Below are 18,592 nucleotides of genomic sequence, written 5' to 3'. Positions count from 1 at the left end.
ATGTTCGATTCCAAAGTGTTCTTTTTTGTTTTTCTTTTAAGGGTGTTCTGTTCTGAGCAATACCATATATATATATATATATTTGTATGTATATATATATGTACACTATATAATATAATTCAAATATTAGTAGTAATTTTTATAACATATATTTTATATAAAAATAAAATTTACTATTTTTAAAATATAACCTTCTAAATTGTGAGGTGTGTAGGTGTGAGTCTTGTGACAATCAAACAAGTCAACGCTCTTACTAATTATATAGTTATACATAATAAGTGTAAGGAAGATAATTTGATCATATTGCCGGTCTCATGACTATCAAAACTATCAAAAGTTTATAATCCGTTGGATCATATCAAGGATAAATAAGCCCCGTTGGATTAAAAAAAGAAAATTTAAATCAACTGATATCTACTTGCATATTTATGATTCCTTTTCCTAATTCAAAACAAATTTTCATTTTTACATATTTATGATTCTTTTTGAAATTCAAATCAAATATTATCAACAAATTTTAATTCTAGAAGCGTATAAATCACATCATTACAAAGTAATTTTATCTAATATATTTTCTTAAAGAACATATGAAACAAAAGTAATATTACTGATAACATTAATAAGACGACTTTCATCCTGTTGCGTAAAATACTAATGTGCAAGTGTACACACAATCACAAACAAGTAATATAGTAATAATTACTTGTTACGTAGGAAGATTCATTTATGTATCAGGAGATCATCACAATGAAGCGACAAGGAACAATACAGTTGACAGAAACTGATGGCCGCATCAGCAACTGATGGAACCGCATCAGTAAGCGGATACTTGACCAGTATCGAGTATAATCAGTTTCCGGAGATTAAGTTTGAGAAGGAAAGAAAGAAGATTGATACGATATAGCTTATTTATAGATATATACTTCTGTTTTAGTAAATCAAGTTAGTAATTGTATAAGCTGTGTACTACATAAACACAGACTATTAGGTCTTACAAAAATACGAGTAAGAAGCACAACACGAGTAATATTTGTGTAACCTAGCAGCTCTTGAGAACATTTTTCTTGAGAGAGTATTGTAACAGTTCTTATAGTGATTAATAAGAGCTGAGTTTATTTGGATCTTGTTTGTTTCTTTCTGGGATTACAAGTTTACCAGAAAGAAGATGGAATCTTCATAAGTCAAGCCAAGTATGTAAAGGAGCTTCTTAAGAAGTTCAAGCTTGAAGATTCATCTCATGCAAAGATTCCTATAGCTACTGCAACCAAGCTAGATCAAGACCCTAAAGGAAAAAGAATAAAGTTAAGCTTGTTCAGAGGAATTATTGAATCAGTGTTCTACTTAACTGCAAGTAGACCAGATATCATGTTTGCAACATGCCTTTGTGCAAGATTTCAGGCTGACCCGAGAAAATCACACCTGATGGCTGGGAAAAGAATATTCAGATATCTAAAGTGGACTCCTAACTTGGGTTTATGATATCCCAAGGGCACTGAATTTGAATTAATTGGTTATTCAGATTCAGACTATGGTGGCTGTAGAATTGATAGAAAGGGCACAACTAGGAGCTGCCAATTTCTTGGTGGAAGACTGGTTTCATGGTTTAATAAGAAGCAACACTCAGTTTCTCAATCAACTGCAGAAGCTGAATATATTGCTGCTCGAAGTTGTTGTGCCCAAATTTTATGGATGCGGAATCAGCTAATGGATTATGGACTTGTGTTAAATGGAATTTATATTTTTTGTGATAACACAAGTGCCATATCTATCTCTGACAATCCAGTTCAACACTAAAGGACAAAGCATATTGATGTGAGACATCACTTTATCCGGGAGCATGTTGAAAGGGGGACTATCAAGCTGATCTATGTTCCTACAGAAAAGCAACTTGCAAACATCTTCACAAAGCCATTGGATGAAAATGTTGGAACAATCGGACCTTGGCCCTGCGTTTTATGATATTAATTAAAAGTTCGAACAGAATATTAACCTTAATCGCTACGGCGCAAGCGATTCAAATCCACGTCTTCTACTGTATTCCTTAATTCTCCTTGGACGAAGTGTGGCCTTCGATCTCCCAAGGTGTGCCTCTTCTTAAAGCTCCGAAAACCAAAAACCCTAGCTGTCTCCTTGAGAAAAACGTCTGCCTCTCTCAAACTCTAGGATGAATTCGTTTTGGTGTATCTTTCAGCTTTAGGAGAACGAGAATATATATAGGCTACAGTAGGGATCATGGACCATTAGGTCAGGCCTTCCAACGACATTCCGGGCCAGGCCCAATGTCATTAAATATTAATTCTATCCACTAAAGAACTAATATTTGCACTACCTTTCCTAATTCCCTAAATTAATTATTTAATTCGGTTCCCATATTAATTGCTTATAAATTCCCCATGTTTAAGATATCGCATGTCCATTAATTAAATTAATTTCTGACAATTAATTTAATCAATATCTTTTATCCTTGATCATCCACTCAACCTTATAATTATGCAAGAACAAATCTGCCTGCAGGACTAAAGCATAATTATCTTTATGAGCTTTCAAGAGGACATCATCACCCGAATATATTTTTCGGACACGGTTTCCTTCTATAGTCAATATCCCACTCTGTATATAATGTCATTGCCCAATACATAAATTCGTAATTTAAGATATATTACTTAATTTATGAGTCAAGGCATGTGCATCAAATACAAGTGTCAATCACTATATCCAGATTAAGAACTTAAGCATTAATAACATCATAGAATCTTAGTTCTTTATTGTCAGAATTAAGGAAACAATTATTCTACTATTTTGATCCCGTTCAATATACACAAAGTATATAAGTATTATTCAATAGTCAAGATAAACTATTTCCAAATAATACTTCAGCCGTTCCAGTGGTTTGTCTAACACCACCTCGACCGTGAACCCTTATTATATTATATAAGGAGTCTGACAATCTAATCTTCTGCTATCCCATTTGATACTAGATTGTCTACAATATATAATATACAGACAATGTGAAAACATGCATTCAAGATTCTCAAATAATTGTTATATACTTCAAACGAATATTTCAGTATAACCCTAACAATCTCCCACTTATACTCAAGATATTCTTTGAGTATATCAGTGTCTATTACAAGCAATCCACTACCAACTATAATAACTATGTGACCAAGTATCTAACTCCTATCGCTTCCACGTGCTCCTGAAAAGCCTTAGCTGGTAAGCTTTTCGTGAAAGGATCCGCCCGGTGACCAAGATGTTCTCTATCTCCTTAGGTGTCGAAGGACACTGCCTCTTTGATAGAGTAACTCCATGTCTGAAGGGTAAATTACCCTTCTTGGAGTCCTGCATGTTAAAACGAGCTAATACGTCATCTATGTAGGGCTCCTGAGATAAAGCCAACATCCTTTTCTTGCGATCCCTTATAAGTTTGATCCCAAGGATGTATGCTGCTTCACCTAAGTCCTTCATTTCAAATTGTTTGAACAACCATGCCTTTATTGAAGACAACATCTTAACATTGTTTCCAATGAGTAAAATGTCATCAACATAAAGCACTAGAAAAACCACTGCATTTCCCTCACATCTCTTATACACGCATGCTTCGCTTGGACATTGATCAAATGCATATGACTGGACTGCCTGATCAAAGCGAATGTTCCAATACCTAGAAGCTTGTTTAAGTCCATAAATAGACCTCTTCAGCTTACATACAAGATGCTCCTGGCCATCTTTAATGAATCCCTCTGGTTGCTGCATATAGATGGTTTCCTCAAGATTTCCATTAAGGAAAGCTGTCTTGACATCCATTTGCCAAATCTCATAATCGAGATGAGCTGCTATAGATTAAAGAATACGGATTGACTTAAGCATGACTACCGGCGAAAAGGTTTCCTCATAATCCATACCTTCTTTCTGAGTATACCCTTTCGCAACAAGTCTTGCTTTCTAGGCTTTCACCTTTTTGTCTGATCCCCTCTTTTTCTTGTAGACCCAATTACATCCAATAGGTTTTACACCTTTGGCTGGTTCCACGAGCTCCTAGACCTGATTAGAATACATTGATTCCATCTCAGAATCCATTGCCTTTTGCCAAAGACTTGCATCTTTGTCTTGTATTGCCTCTTCGTATGTCCGGGGATCATCATCATGTTCACCAGAGACCAAGTCCGAAGACTCTCCCAAAAACATGAATCTGTCGGGCTGTCGAACAACCTTCCCACTACGACGAGGAACTGGTGCGGTATTAGTGACCGGTTGCACAGTCTGCTGTGGTTGTTCTACTTGTACTACAGGTTCATTATTCGTCCCTCCCACTAATTCCTCTAAAACGATACTACTCATGGGTTTGTGATTCATTATATAGTCTTCCTCTAAGAATCTTGCATTGGTGCTAACAGTGACATCCCGATCCTTAGGACTATAAAATAAATAACCTTTTGTTCCCATGGGGTAGCCTACAAACAGCTTTACTTCTGTACGAGATTCTAGCTTAGTCGCGTTCTTGTTCAGCACATGTGCTGGACAACCCCATATCCGAATATGTCTCAGACTCGGTTTGTCCCCGGTCCACAATTCTAAAGGGGTTTTAGGAACCGACTTAGAAGGTACTAAGTTCAGAAGATAAGCTGCTGTCTCTAAGGCATGTCCCCAAAATGACTTGGGTAAATCCGAATAACTCATCATCGATCTAACACTCTCTAAAAAAGTCCGGTTCCTTCTCTCTGCTACACCGTTCTGCTGGGGTGTGCCTGGTGCAGTCAACTGGGATTCTATCCCATTCTCTGATAAATATTCCCTGAATTCCCCAAGCAAGTATTCGCCACCACGATCAGATCGTAGTGACTTGATACTTTTATTATGTCGCTTCTCTGTTTTAGCTTTGTACTCTTTGAATTTCTCAAAGCACTCAGACTTACGGCGCAACAAATAAACGTACCCATATCTAGAATAATCATCAATAAAAGTGACAAAATATTCATAACCACCTCTTGCTTGGATATTCATAGGTCCACATAAATCAGAGTGAACCAATCCTAACACTTCTTTGGCTCTATTCCCCTTTGCCTTGGAAGGCCTATTGGTCATTTTACCTTCCAAGCAGGATTCACAAACTGGAAATGGCTCCACTGCTAATGAGTCTAAAGGCCCGTCTACTACCAGTCTTTGAATCCTCCTCAAGTTAATATGACCTAATCTCAAGTGCCAAAGATATGTTTGGTTCAAACTAGAAGGTTCCTTTCTTTTATTAGAGGTAGAAGATGTGTTGTTCAATACCCTATGTTGTAGTTGCAGCGCGGGTTGACTAGGATTAATTATATACAAATTGTCTTGCAATGTACCAGAACATATAATCCGTTTATTCATCATAATAGAAACATTACGATCCGAACAAACATTATAACCATCCATAGCAAGTTTAGAAACCGAAATCAAATTCCTTCTAAAAGAAGGTACATAAAGACAATTGTTCAAAACCAAAATCCTATCAGAACCAAAAGATAAATGAATAACTCCTACTGCAACTACTGCTACTTTCGTAGCATCTCCCATGAACATGTAGATCTCACCATCTCTAAGCATTCTGGATTGCTGGAACCCCTGCATAGAGTTACAAACATGATCAGTGGCTCCAGTATCTACACACCAAGTGCTCGTAGATATAGCCGCTACAAATGTTTCTGTAACTAGAGAAAGAGACATACCAGTATCGTTTGTCTTCTTAGGAAAAGGACAATCCTTTTTCCAGTGACCCGACTGCTTGCACCGGTAGCACTTCCCCTTAGGCTTTTTCACACCACCTTGAACTCCCACTGCCTTCACAGCTTTCTGTGTGTGAGCCTTTTTCTTCTTCTTATTGCCTTTTGGCTTAGAGGAAGAACCTTTGTCAGCCACATTCACTTGAACACTCTGGCGAAATAATCCTTCAGCTGCCTGAAGTTCTGTCAGCAGTTCCGCAAGAATATACCGCCTCTTGTTCATGTTGTAATTCAAGCGGAACTGCTCAAAACTCTTGGGCAAGCTCATAAGGATAATGTCAATCTGGGTTTCCCCGTCAAGCTCAGCACCAAGAAATCTTTATCTGATTCAGATGTGACATCATCTTGAGAACATGATCCCTTACAGGTGTACCTTCAGCCATCTGAGGGTTCATTAAAGCCTTCATGGCTACTTGCCTAGCAGCCCTATTCTGATCTCCAAAAAGTTCTTTGAGATTAAAGAGCATATCCGAAGCAGTGGCCATAGCCTGATGCTGATGCTGCAAAACACCCGACATTGCTGCCAGAATGTAACATCGCGACATCTCATCAGCCTTTGTCCACCGCTTATAATACTCTTTCTCCTCATCAGGAGCATCAGCAGCAGGCTGCTCAGGCTTGGGTTCATAAGTGCAAAACTTGTACTCCTCAGCAGTCAACACAATGTCCAAATTACGTTTCCATTCAATATAGTTAGGTCCGGTAAGTTTGTTATCCTTAAGTATGGTGAACAGTGGATTAAAGCCCATTTTATCCTGAGAATCATGCATGAAAAAATCACATTACACATAAAGAAGGGTGCATAAAAAATTAAGACCTATTGGTTCCTCTAACAATTATTAAAATTAAATGCACTAACGTTTAAACACCATAAGTTTCTGGTACATCACGATGGGTGACATGTATACCACCTAAATTTGTTTAAACGTTACTTCGGTCCTATTACTAAATAATAAGCCACGTTGGGGTGGTCTATATTATTTTTCATAGCTAAGTGTATACCATCATCAAATCTTAAATTACCCGAAATCTATGGAACTTGGTACGCCACGATGGGCGGCATGTATACCTTCCAATATTTCTTGAATAGAATACTTCAATTCAATATTCGTGTCTGGTTTGATTTCTAGGCAGTGGAGGAGTCACATCGGTCTCACTTAATACCCATAAGCCTTAGAAATCGCCCCAAATTCAGAGATAAAGAAAATTCGTATCTATTCGTATTAATTTAAGAAGTTTGTTCCAGTAATATCTATAACATTCTAAACACCATAAATTACATGCCACAATGGGTGACGTATACATAATTTATATTCGTATTTATGTTAAATTACATACAAACAATGATGGAGACCATGGGATTTAATATCATATTAACTCCCTCTCCCACTTAGAATTTACTTTGAGGATTTTAATCTAGATGCATCGCCCTATGTTATTTCTTCGAAGTCCACATGCATACTATCAGGGTCATAGCAACACAAAGAACACATAACATGGCAGTATACTAACATGATTAAAGCATTAATGAAAAACATCCCTATGTTCATGTCATTCTAGCATGCGAAGGGTTAGTATCACATGGCATAACAACACAAACAAGAAACACATAATAACAATAATCAAGAATCATAATAAAACACATCCACTATTATTGCCCCGGAAAAATCAGCTTCGAAATCAGCTTCCAGAAAACTTCGAGAGCCCGTTTGGAGGCCTAAACGACCTCAGATTGCCTCGAAAAATCCCGAAAAACACCTTCGAAATCACCTCAACTGGGCTTGCCCGGATTGTAGCTAGCTTCGTCTCGTTCTTCCGTCTCCGAAAAGTGCTCGTTCATCCAAATCGGACATTGTATGCAAAAGTTACGGCCAAAACACTACAGCACCCTCGAAACCCTAATCGCAGCAGCGGAAGATCTCTGTTTCTTGCAGCCCCGTTGATTAAACAATTACATACAAATTGTACAGACGAACCAGCCTATTCTATTACATCAGATCATAATCTAAAACAATTACAAATTGAATTACAAGATTAAACTATCACGATCAACCCTCGTGATTTGCAACAGCCACGATAAACCACGTGGAATCCAAACATAACAGAATAATTAAAACACGGCCATAATAGTGGACAACGGCCTGCATCACAGAATCACTATATACATGCATATATAATCATGACATGGACTACATATCATAAATCGCAGAACCGCAACCTCGCTCAGATACCATTGTTGGAACAATCGGACTTTGGCCCGGCGTTTTATGATATTAATTAAAAGTTCGAACAGAATATTAACCTTAATCTCTACGGCGCAAGCGATTCAAATCCACGTCTTCTACTGTATTCCTTGATTCTCCTTGGACGAAGTGTGGCTTTCGATCTCCCAAGGTGTGCCTCTACTTAAAGCTCCGAAAAGCCAAAACCCTAGCTGTCTCCTTGAGAAAAACGTCTGCCTCTCTCAAACTCTAGGATGAATTCGTTTTGGTGTATCTTTCACCTTTAGGAGAACGAGAATATATATAGGCTACAGTAGGGATCATGGACCATTAGGTCAGGCCTTCCAATGACATTCCGGACCAGGCCCAATGTCATTAAATATTAATTCTATCCACTAAAGAACTAATATTTGCACTACCTTTCCTAATTCCGTAAATTAATTATTTAATTCGGTTCCCATATTAATTGCTTATAAATTCCCCATGTTTAAGATATTGCATGTCCATTGATTAAATTAATTTCTGACAATTAATTTAATCAATATCTTTTATTCTTGATCATCCACTCAACCTTATAATTATGCAAGAACAAATATGCCTGCAGGACTAAAGCATAATTATCTTTATGAGCTTTCAAGAGGACATCATCACCCGAATATATTTTTCGGACACGGTTTCCTTCTATAGTCAATATCCCACTCTGTATATAATGTCATTGCCCAATACATAAATTCGTAATTTAAAATAAATTACTTAATTTATGAGTCAAGGCATGTGCATCAAATACAAGTGTCAATCACTATATCCAGATTAAGAACTTAAGCATTAATAACATCATAGAATCTTAGTTCTTTATTGTCAGAACTAAAGAAACAATTATTCTACTATTTTGATCCCGTTCAATATACACAAAGTATATAAGTATTATTCAATAGTCAAGATAAACTATTTCCAAATAATACTTCAGCCGTTCCAGTGGTTTGTCTAACACCACCTCGACTGTGAACCCTTATTATATTATATAAGGAGTCTGACAATCTAATCTTCTGCTATCCCATTCGATACTAGATTGTCTACAATATATAATATACAGTTCTTATAGTGATTAATAAGAGCTGAGTTTATTTGGATCTTGTTTGTTTCTTTCTGGGATTTAAATTTAAATTTTGTTGAAAAGTGGGTTAAGTGGTGAGATCTATCAAAATTTAATAATAGATTTGAGATCGGAGAAAAGTAGTTTATGTAGTATTGTTTATTTTCATCATCGTTTTTCGTCGGGGGTTTTCGAGTCTCTTGAACTTCTAAGCTAGGTTTTACGTGATTTTGTCATATAAAAATTGCATAACTGATTATATAATTCTTAGAATTTTGAGAGGAACAACATACTTTGATTTCATCGAAATCCGAAATTCTTGAATTTAGGGTTTTCCGGAACGTGTTTAATTTATTATTTTCATAATAAACGTTGTTATTTGTCCTTAATTTTTCGTGAAACAAAATTTTTGATCATTTTTAATTTTATTAAAAATGGCTCCAAATTTTGAAATTTCAAAGACAAATTACACAATTGTTGAAAATAATAATTTAATCACGCAAGCGAATTTTAGATGGTGGTTTCGTTATATGTCTGAATTTTCATATGCTAGTTTTGCTATGACAGAGTTTGTGGTACTAAACAACAATCTCCTTCGAGATTTTGTGTCTTCTGTTAATGTTGTGAATGTAGGACCGGTGTTAGGGATCAGCTGCAATATTCAGGGACGTACAATTCATATCACTGAGAACACACTGAATACTGCTCTTCACCAACCTACAGACAACTTTGAAGATGTACTTGACAAGCCTGAAAGGATAAGTTTCTTCATGGGCATCCACTGTATCAGGGAAGCTACCGGGGCATTGCCATCAAAGATCTATGTCAGACATTTGCCCAGGGAATAAAATTTCTTCTTTAATTCCATTTCCTATGTGTTTGCTCCCAAGACCGGAGGCTTTCATGGGATCACTCAACTCAATCAGGAGACAAAAATTATTATTGCTGAGAACAGACGGATCAACATTGGTCACCTGATTATGGGAGCATTTCAAGATTCACAAAGAACTGCAAGACATGTGCTCTTGTATCCCCGGTTCTTCCAGATCATGTTGAATCATGTTCTCATTGATGCTGAAAGCGCTACTTATGCACAAAGTCCAACCATTCCTTCATACTGTTTTAGATCCTTCACGGGGTAAAGTGCCTTAACAGGCATCTGGGGGAAACTTGGGTGATCTGCCACTTTCTACACCCTTGTCAACCCTCCATGGGAGGAACATTCCAAGATCCCTTACGCGACTCTTCACCTCTCGAAGGTGAACGACAATCTTTCTCTGAGCCCTGCATATCAAGAAGTGTGTCAATTACATGGGACTTGTCACAAAGTCTATCACCGTCAAAGGCAGTTGTGGGAAACCAGGGCGCTTCACCAACACAAGGATCACATCCTTCGAGCCCTTTGTCTACCCACCCTGAAATTCCAGTTTAGGATTCAATCAAGGACTCACTACCCTCAGGTAGTCGGAAACTTATTCTTTCTGATTCAGATTCATCTGATAAGGATAATTAGGACGAGGGCTTACGAACCCTCATATTGCACATTTTGTGACCTTTCTAGAAGGGGCAAAGAAGATTTCTTCTGCAGGTACCTCTCAAACTCTAGATGCTAGAACTTTACGAGCGTGAGTGAAACATAAACAGAACTTGCTAAATAAAACCTCACTGCCCAGCTGAGTGATCAATCTTTGAGTGAATTAAGAGAAACACCTACAGAACGCTGTAGTGAGAAGCCTACACTTGCTCAACCTACATTTGACACAACTATACCAACTGTATCTGTGACGGAATTTGAAACTATGAAATTTAAAGTTCAACACTTGGAAGCTGAGAATCTTGTTCTACGGGAGGATTTAGATGAAATCAGGACTACGATGGAAGAAAGGTTAGCAAACTTGGAGGCTCGACTACTTGCTTCTCAAATTTCTCGAGAGGATTACTCAACTGAGGGGGAGAGACGAGTAGAAAAAGCACGAGGAATATGGGTGATTATTAGAGTAACCGAGGAGCTATTTAAATCTGCACTTGGAGCACAAATAAGTCATCCACATGAGGAGTATGTTCCAGTATTTGTAGAAGCTGATAGGGTGCTGAAAAAGGAAGGGGTAGATGATGATCTAGAAGAAGGAGAAATTCCACCTATTGATGAAGTCTTTGTTGATGAGCTCGCATATCACAATGATATTATTCTTGTTGAAGAATAAGAAATTGTTAATCCCCAGGACATTGCTGAGTTCAGAAGGGAACATGAAGAGCAAAGAAGAGCAAGGGAGAAGCTAGAAAATCAGAGACAGATTCAAGGGAGAGAAGGGAAGAAAACATGCACAAAGTTGGAGCAGAATGGAATATAGCCATGGCTGTGTTTGACTATCCTGAAGTTGAATAGTTCAACAATGACGAAGAGGTAAAGAATATCTTTGATGCTTTCTGGAACAATCACGAGAATCTTCATGATGTTGAATGATACCATCTCTTCAGTATCTATCGGACAACTTCCAAGGATTGGGTGGATGGTGAACATCACCTCTTTGCTAAAAGGAGATCGAAGATTCAAGCATGTGACCAGCAAGCTACTCCGAAATCTCATTCTGACACAGCTGTTTGTGGTAGGGGAGCTGGTGGATCAACTAGTCATACACGTCAGCTTACTGACAATACATCTAAATCATCAAGGACACAACTTCCAAGGGAAAAGATTTGGAGCAGAGATCATCCTTTTGATTTTATTATTGGTGATCCTGATGCTGGTGTAAGGACTAGAAGTGCTACGACAAATGAATGTCTATTCTCTGGTTTTCTATCACAATTAGAACCAAAGAAAGTGGATTAAACACTTGCTGATCCTAATTGGGTTCTTGCCATGCAAGAAGAACTCAATCAATTTGAGAGACAAGAAGTCTGGGCCCTGGTTCCAAGGCCAAAAGGAAAGTCTGCGATTGGAACTAGATGGGTCTTCCGTAACAAGTTAAATGGTGATGGCATTGTTGTGAGAAACAAATCCAAACTAGTCGCAAAAGGTTATTTCCAAGAGGAAGGAATTGATTATGATGAAACCTATGCTCCAGTTGCTCGTCTTGAAGCCATCAGAATATTTCTTGCATTTGCTGCACATTCCAACTTCAAGGTTTATCAAATGGATGTGAAAAGTGCATTTCTGAATGGAAAGCTAGAAGAAGAAGTATATCTGGAACAGCCCCTGGCTTTGATAATCCAGAATTTGCTGATTTTGTGTACTTCTTATTCAAAGCTGTCTATGGACTCAAGCAGTCACCAAGGACATGGTATGACACTCTCTCTGAGTTTTTTATTAAAAATAATTTCACTAGAGGTGTCATAGACAAAACTCTCTTCAACAAATTGCATGATAATAATATAATATTTGTACAAATATATGTTGATGATATTATATTTTGTTCCACTAACGATAACTTGTGCAAGAGGTTTGCTAAGTTAATGTAGAGCAATTATGAAATGAGTATGATGGGTGAGCTGTCTTACTTTCTTGGTCTTCAGGTAAGCCAAAAGGAAAATGGCATTTTCATTTGCCAATCAAAATATGTCAGAGATATTCTGCGAAAGTACAATCTGGAAGACTCTTCTTCAGCAAAGACATCCATGGCCACTGCCGCAAAGTTTGACCAGGATAAATCTGGTAAGAAAGTTGATATCTCAAGCTATCGAGGTATGATTGGATCTTTACTCTATCTCACTGCTAGTAGACCAGATATTATGTTTGCACCATGTTTGTGTGCTAGGTTCCAATCTGACCCTAAAGAATCACATCTTATAGCCGTCAAAAGAATCATTAGATATCTTAAGGGTACACCTGGTTTATGTATTTGGTACCCTAAGAATACTTAACCGGCTATACAGATTTGATTATGCAGGATGCAGGATTGATAGGAAAAGTACGTTTGGAAGCTGTCAATTTCTAGGACATTGATTCGTTTCCTGATAGAGTAAGAAGCAACATTTAGTGTCTACTTCTAATGCTGAAGCTGAGTATATAGCCGCTAGTAGCTGTTTTGCTCAGATACTGTGGATCAGAAACCAATTGAATGATTATGGTATTTCTGTCGAAAAAATTCCAATATTTTGTGACAACACAAGTGCTATAGCCATTTCCAACAATCCGGTTCAACATTCCAGAATCAAGCACATAGATATCAGGTATCATTTTATTCGAGAACATGTCATGAATGGTACGGTGGTGTTACATTTTGTATCCATGGCTAATGAAATCGTTGACATCTTCACTAAACCACTTGATGAATCCACTTTCCCTAAGTTGATTTGTGAGCTAGGGACGTTAAATATGACATGATTCTCAGTGTATATATTTTTCATATGCTTTATATATTTTTATATAATTTTGTGAATTGTCTGTGTAATTATAGGTATTTTATTAGAGTTTATATGATTGTCTGTATATTATTTGATAATTATCTGTGTAATTATGCATGTTTATATGTTTATCTGTAATATTCTAAATGCCTGCATACTCCCCTGTATCAATCTTTAAGCATTTAGATAATTATTTGTATTTATTTTTGTATTTTTCAAAATTAATTAAGCATAAATATTTGAATTTAAGTTAATTCATTTTTATGAATTAAAGTTAAGATCATAAGTATTTATATTTAATTATAGTTGAATTTTACAAAAATATATGTGTAATATATAATATTGCTGTATTATCGATTTTTGATTTAATGTGCAAAAGGTTTCATTTTAAAAATAAATCAAAAATCATAATTTTATATATTATTTTTCTGTATTTTTCTGTTGAAAAACTCAGCAAGACAATCTAAATAATTGTCTTACCGAGCTTTTTAAACGGTTTTTATGTTTATTATTCAAACGGCAAGACAATGTATGATATTGTCTTACCGATTTTTGTTTTTCTTTTTAATTACTTGGCAAGACAATTTTTAAAATTGTCTTACCGAGTTCATATGTCTTCCTCTGTACGCTTCTTACCGAGTTTTGAATCGGCAAGACAATCGGCCTGATTGTCTTACCGTATTTCAAAACCCCCAAAGACAATATAATTGATTGTCTTTTCATTTTCTAACTTCATCTTCCACTACAAGAAAAATAGCTATCAGTGACCAAATTTATCAGCGACCGCAACTCGGTCGCTAATATTAATCAATAGCGACCGCCTTCCGCGACGGCGAATTCCTTAATCGCTAATACCACGTACGTATCTATTCTTGCAAGCACTGAGAATTTCATTTTAAATATTATAACATATCTACTTCTAATGAGGAAATGTTGTATATGATAGTGATTTCGCAGATCATAGAATTGTGAAGTGTATCTCTCAGTTATGCCTTCAGAACTGGCCTACTCCTGCAATTACGTGGGCTAGCACACCTGCCGCCCACAAGGATGCTGTGTGGGCAGAATTCCAGGTATAATTTTCATTACTTTATATACTGAGGCGCAAATTAAGTACTGGTTTATAAAGCAGACCTATACTTGTTCTTTAATTCCATTATCAAATAGTGATGTTTCTGGAGTTAGTAATAGACTATTGCAGCCAAGGAGTATGTCATTTTAATACTGATATTAATTGTGCCAATGTTAGTCAATAGTGATGATCAGCACAAAGAACTGTTGGCAAGGAGTATGTCATTTTAATAAATTGTTAGATCATAGACCACAATAATTTCTTTTATTTTTTTTTAAAGAAGCTAAGTGTAAGCCTTGATCAGTCATTCACTAAAAATACATACTGTTTAAAGAATGTATTTCGCTTTAGTAAGATTAGACCTAAACAAGAATGTGAATACGTGATTCTGCATATTTAAAAAAATATATAAATAAATCTTCAGCATTAGGGCTTCGGTTAGGCTTCAACACTGTATCGCAGGAGGAAAGTTCAGGTTTCGGTCCTCAGTGCTGTTTCAATTTCTATTTCTCCCTTGAGAGGTTTGTAACGTTCTATTGCGATAGTTATTGTTATTGTCGTTCAGTTATGTAAATTACATAACTATGGATTTAATCACATGTTAGATATTCCTCTGAAGGCCAAGCTTTTAAAAAATCTTAATTGTTCGTTGAGGGAATCACACACCTGGTGTGTTTTGGACCTTTTTGGTATAGGTTGTAGTATGATGATTACAAGTATCTTAAAATATTAAATACTTTCATATCTTCAGTTTTACCTGATTCTAATAAAATATTAATTATTGTGCTTGTGTACAGATATAGAATAATCCCTGTATAGATGCACTAGGTATCTTCCTGTTTTCTTGAAATTTTAATGACTGACATTAACATTTATGGTTCATAAAATTTCGAGGACTAACATTGACATTTATAGTTTAAGTACAGTAGAAAACTTCTACAGGTAAATTGCCTCCCAAAGATGAGATTATATGACTTTCCATTCAAAAAATATGCAATATTTGCAATATAAGAGTAACTACTATACATGATCAACAATATTTATTTATCATACTCGTATCATTATGAGTCTATGACAATATACAATATAATTATGCAAGACGGAAGACATCTAACTATTAAACAGTGATTCTTGCATACTATAACCTTTAACTAGAAATCCACATATATAATGATTGCTCATTGGTTTTACTGCATCTTCTTCCAAAATCATAATATGCCATAGGAAAAGCCCAACTGACTACCAGAATATGACATCCTTAATTGCCCCAAGATAAGAGTATATAAAGAACTGGGTACTTGCAGCCAATAAAGGAGGAGCATCATAATATTGGACTAACATATATACGAAAGAGTAGAGATGGTGATCTGATTTGGTATAAACAGTAGCGTAATAATAAATAATAAACCATAGTGCCAGAGAAGGTGATATCAGTAATAATTGTGTAACTAGTAACTACTAGCAAAATAGAGCAAACAATCAAGAAATGTAATTAGTACTCAGATCCGAGTGATCGCTCATGTAATCTTCCGTCCCTTTCTCAGCTATCCGCCTCTACAATTAGTATCATTATCCCAAGGGCCACCACAACCCATTAGTATATCAGTAGCTGACCTTCAGCATTTCAGATCCCGAAATCCAGGACATCTTTTTCAAAATGTTCAATTAAATAAAAGGCAAATTCTAACGTCTACATTTCAAATATTCAGTTTCAAGTGTTACCAAATATTTTGATGACAGTAAATAGAAAAAAGATATAAAATGAAAGCACTGGAATTTGAATTGGAATTATTCAATGTTGTATCAATGCAGAAACGTTACAAGTGGGAAGATGAGAACAGTGCAACGATTTCTACTATATTTTGGCAGAAGTGTGCTGCCCGCACTAAAGATAATTTGTCAAAAGAACGCGCGAAAGCCCTGTACAATGCTAACATTGACTATCCAACTCAAGGAGGAGAGTTGTATATGCATAAGTATAACCCCTGGTGGTGCAGCGCTCATATATGGACTCAGATGTGTGAAAAATGGACGGAAGAAGACTGGCTGAAGATGAGTTCTACTGCCTCTAGTAACAGATTAGCAGGTGGTCAAAAGGCCAAAGGCACATATAAGGGCGGCAGTATTTCTCAGTTGCAGCATATCACTACTAAGGTATGCACGAAGTCTAGGTCAATATATATTACACTGTAATATCAGTACTTAAAACAAGGCTTTGATTAGATAGCTTGCATAGTCTAATGGTATTATGAAAATGTTGGATATAAAAGTACATACGTGACCTGTTGGTTTAACTGTTTGTAGTTTGCTTGTTGTAGATGTATGGTAGCAGTCCTTATAGATGTTGATTATATTTTGTGTAGGAGTCTCAGTCCCCGGGAGTTTCTATTGACTGGGTGGATGTTTACGTGGCTACTCGTGATGGTCTGCCAGATGCTATTAATACAGCGGTAATACCGAAACTTTTCATTAAAATTCAAATCACTTGTTTGAAGCTTACCAAATTCTTAATGATTAAGTTTAACATCATCTGTTAAGTGAGTAAATTACAATTTGATTTCCTGACTTAGTTTTAGCATTTCGAAGGCTTGTAAACTTATAGCTATTTTAATGTTTTGTGGTCAATTCGGCTAATATCCCTATTTTCTTATAAATTTTATATTTCCTGGACTGCCAATCATTTCTATTATATATATTATAATCCATAATCACAAATCTATTAAGCACCCAAAGTATTTCAGTGTCGTTATCACAAGTTCGTTAAAATTAGTTTCTTGCTAACTAAATCAAGGTCATTAAACTACAAAAATTTGATCTTACAGGCCATCAAATTGCTATTTACTCGTTAGAATATTGTCAAATTTTTTATAACAATTTTATTGTTAATGTGATAACAGGAAAATTATCGTCGTTTGTTTGATGAGCGCTATCCTGAGGGCACTGAGCGTCCTGATTTTGATCAGGAGTTGTGGGAGACGGCTTCTATTGTGAAGAAAAATTATGTCAAAGGTCAAGGACAGCGACAACGCCCATCCTTTAGTGGCTCATTCAATGGCTCAGGTAGCACTCAATCTTCGCAGTCATCAAGCCATCTGTCTAGTCATACTGCGGCTGACTGTGTGAGAGCCATATGCCAAAATCAAGAGCTTCTTCTTATACTAGGCGAGCATCTGGGAGCTATAGATCCTGGGGCATTAGCTCGTGCAGTGGAGGCGGCAGCTGCATCACGTCGTGCGGATGATACTGAGGTATATTGTTTAGTAAAGTTAACTTAATTTTCTGTCAGAGTAACTTCTTTTTCATAATATATACCTTGCATAATGTAACTTTTTATTTATCTGTTAATGTCAGGGATCTCGCCATGATGATCAAGAAGACGAGTCTGGCGGAACTTAGTATGCTGAGGTTATGGTTGTATTTTGTATTTCCAGACTGTAGTTGCGTACTTGGACAGAACTAGAACATATTATGTTTTTTTTAAAATTTTTCTTGGATGATGTTAACTTTAACATTTGAATTTTTATTCGAGTTGGTTATCAGAATTTAAGCAAAGTTATATATTGTATTATGTCAGGAAAAATTAACTATTTGGTTTTTGTGAATGTTGTATATTGGGAAAGCAGGCGAAAATATTCTATAAAAATATGGAAAAGCACTTAAAAACACATCAGCTACTGCATCTGGTCGCTAATACCAGTGGCAACTGTTAGCTACTGCAACTGGTAGCTAGAAGCTGACGCAGACTGAACACAAATCAGCTACGGAATGTGGTCGCTAATACTTGTCGCTATAGTTAGCAACGGCGTTCTGTAACAAAATTCTGTCGCTGATATAGCGACCAATCTCGGTAGCCATTACCGGTCGTTGAGTCTGCGACTAAACTCGGTCGCGAAATTGGTCGCAGACACGTGGACAAATGTTACACTCACGCTGACTCGGATTTGCGACTGGCGGTCGCAGTTGGCTGTCGCTATTTTGGGCGGTCGCTAATAGCTGTCACTGATATGCATCTTAGCGACCAGTTTTTATGCGACAGGATATAGCTACTGCGTTTGGTCGCTGTTGCTTATTAGCGACGCACATCGGTCGCTGCTAGTCGGTCGCT

At 36.6% G+C, this 18,592-nt stretch overlaps 1 protein-coding gene across 1 annotated transcript; it reads left to right on the top strand.

The window, feature by feature from the left end:
• Positions 1-12,686: 12,686 nt before the first annotated feature.
• LOC135149474 (uncharacterized) lies at positions 12,687-17,940 on the top strand. Its single transcript, XM_064085199.1, has 6 exons — positions 12,687-12,753; positions 14,343-14,488; positions 16,300-16,641; positions 16,851-16,937; positions 17,385-17,735; positions 17,839-17,940. Exons 1-6 carry the CDS (start codon positions 12,687-12,689, stop codon positions 17,881-17,883), a joined length of 1,038 nt encoding a protein of 345 aa, XP_063941269.1. The 3' UTR covers positions 17,884-17,940.
• Positions 17,941-18,592: the final 652 nt, after the last annotated feature.

This window comes from Daucus carota, chromosome 9 (genome assembly GCF_001625215.2).
Source record: "Daucus carota subsp. sativus chromosome 9, DH1 v3.0, whole genome shotgun sequence".
Classification (NCBI taxonomy): domain Eukaryota; kingdom Viridiplantae; phylum Streptophyta; class Magnoliopsida; order Apiales; family Apiaceae; genus Daucus; species Daucus carota.
Note: the sequence above shows the minus strand (reverse complement) of the source record. Positions and strands in the feature narration are given on the sequence as shown.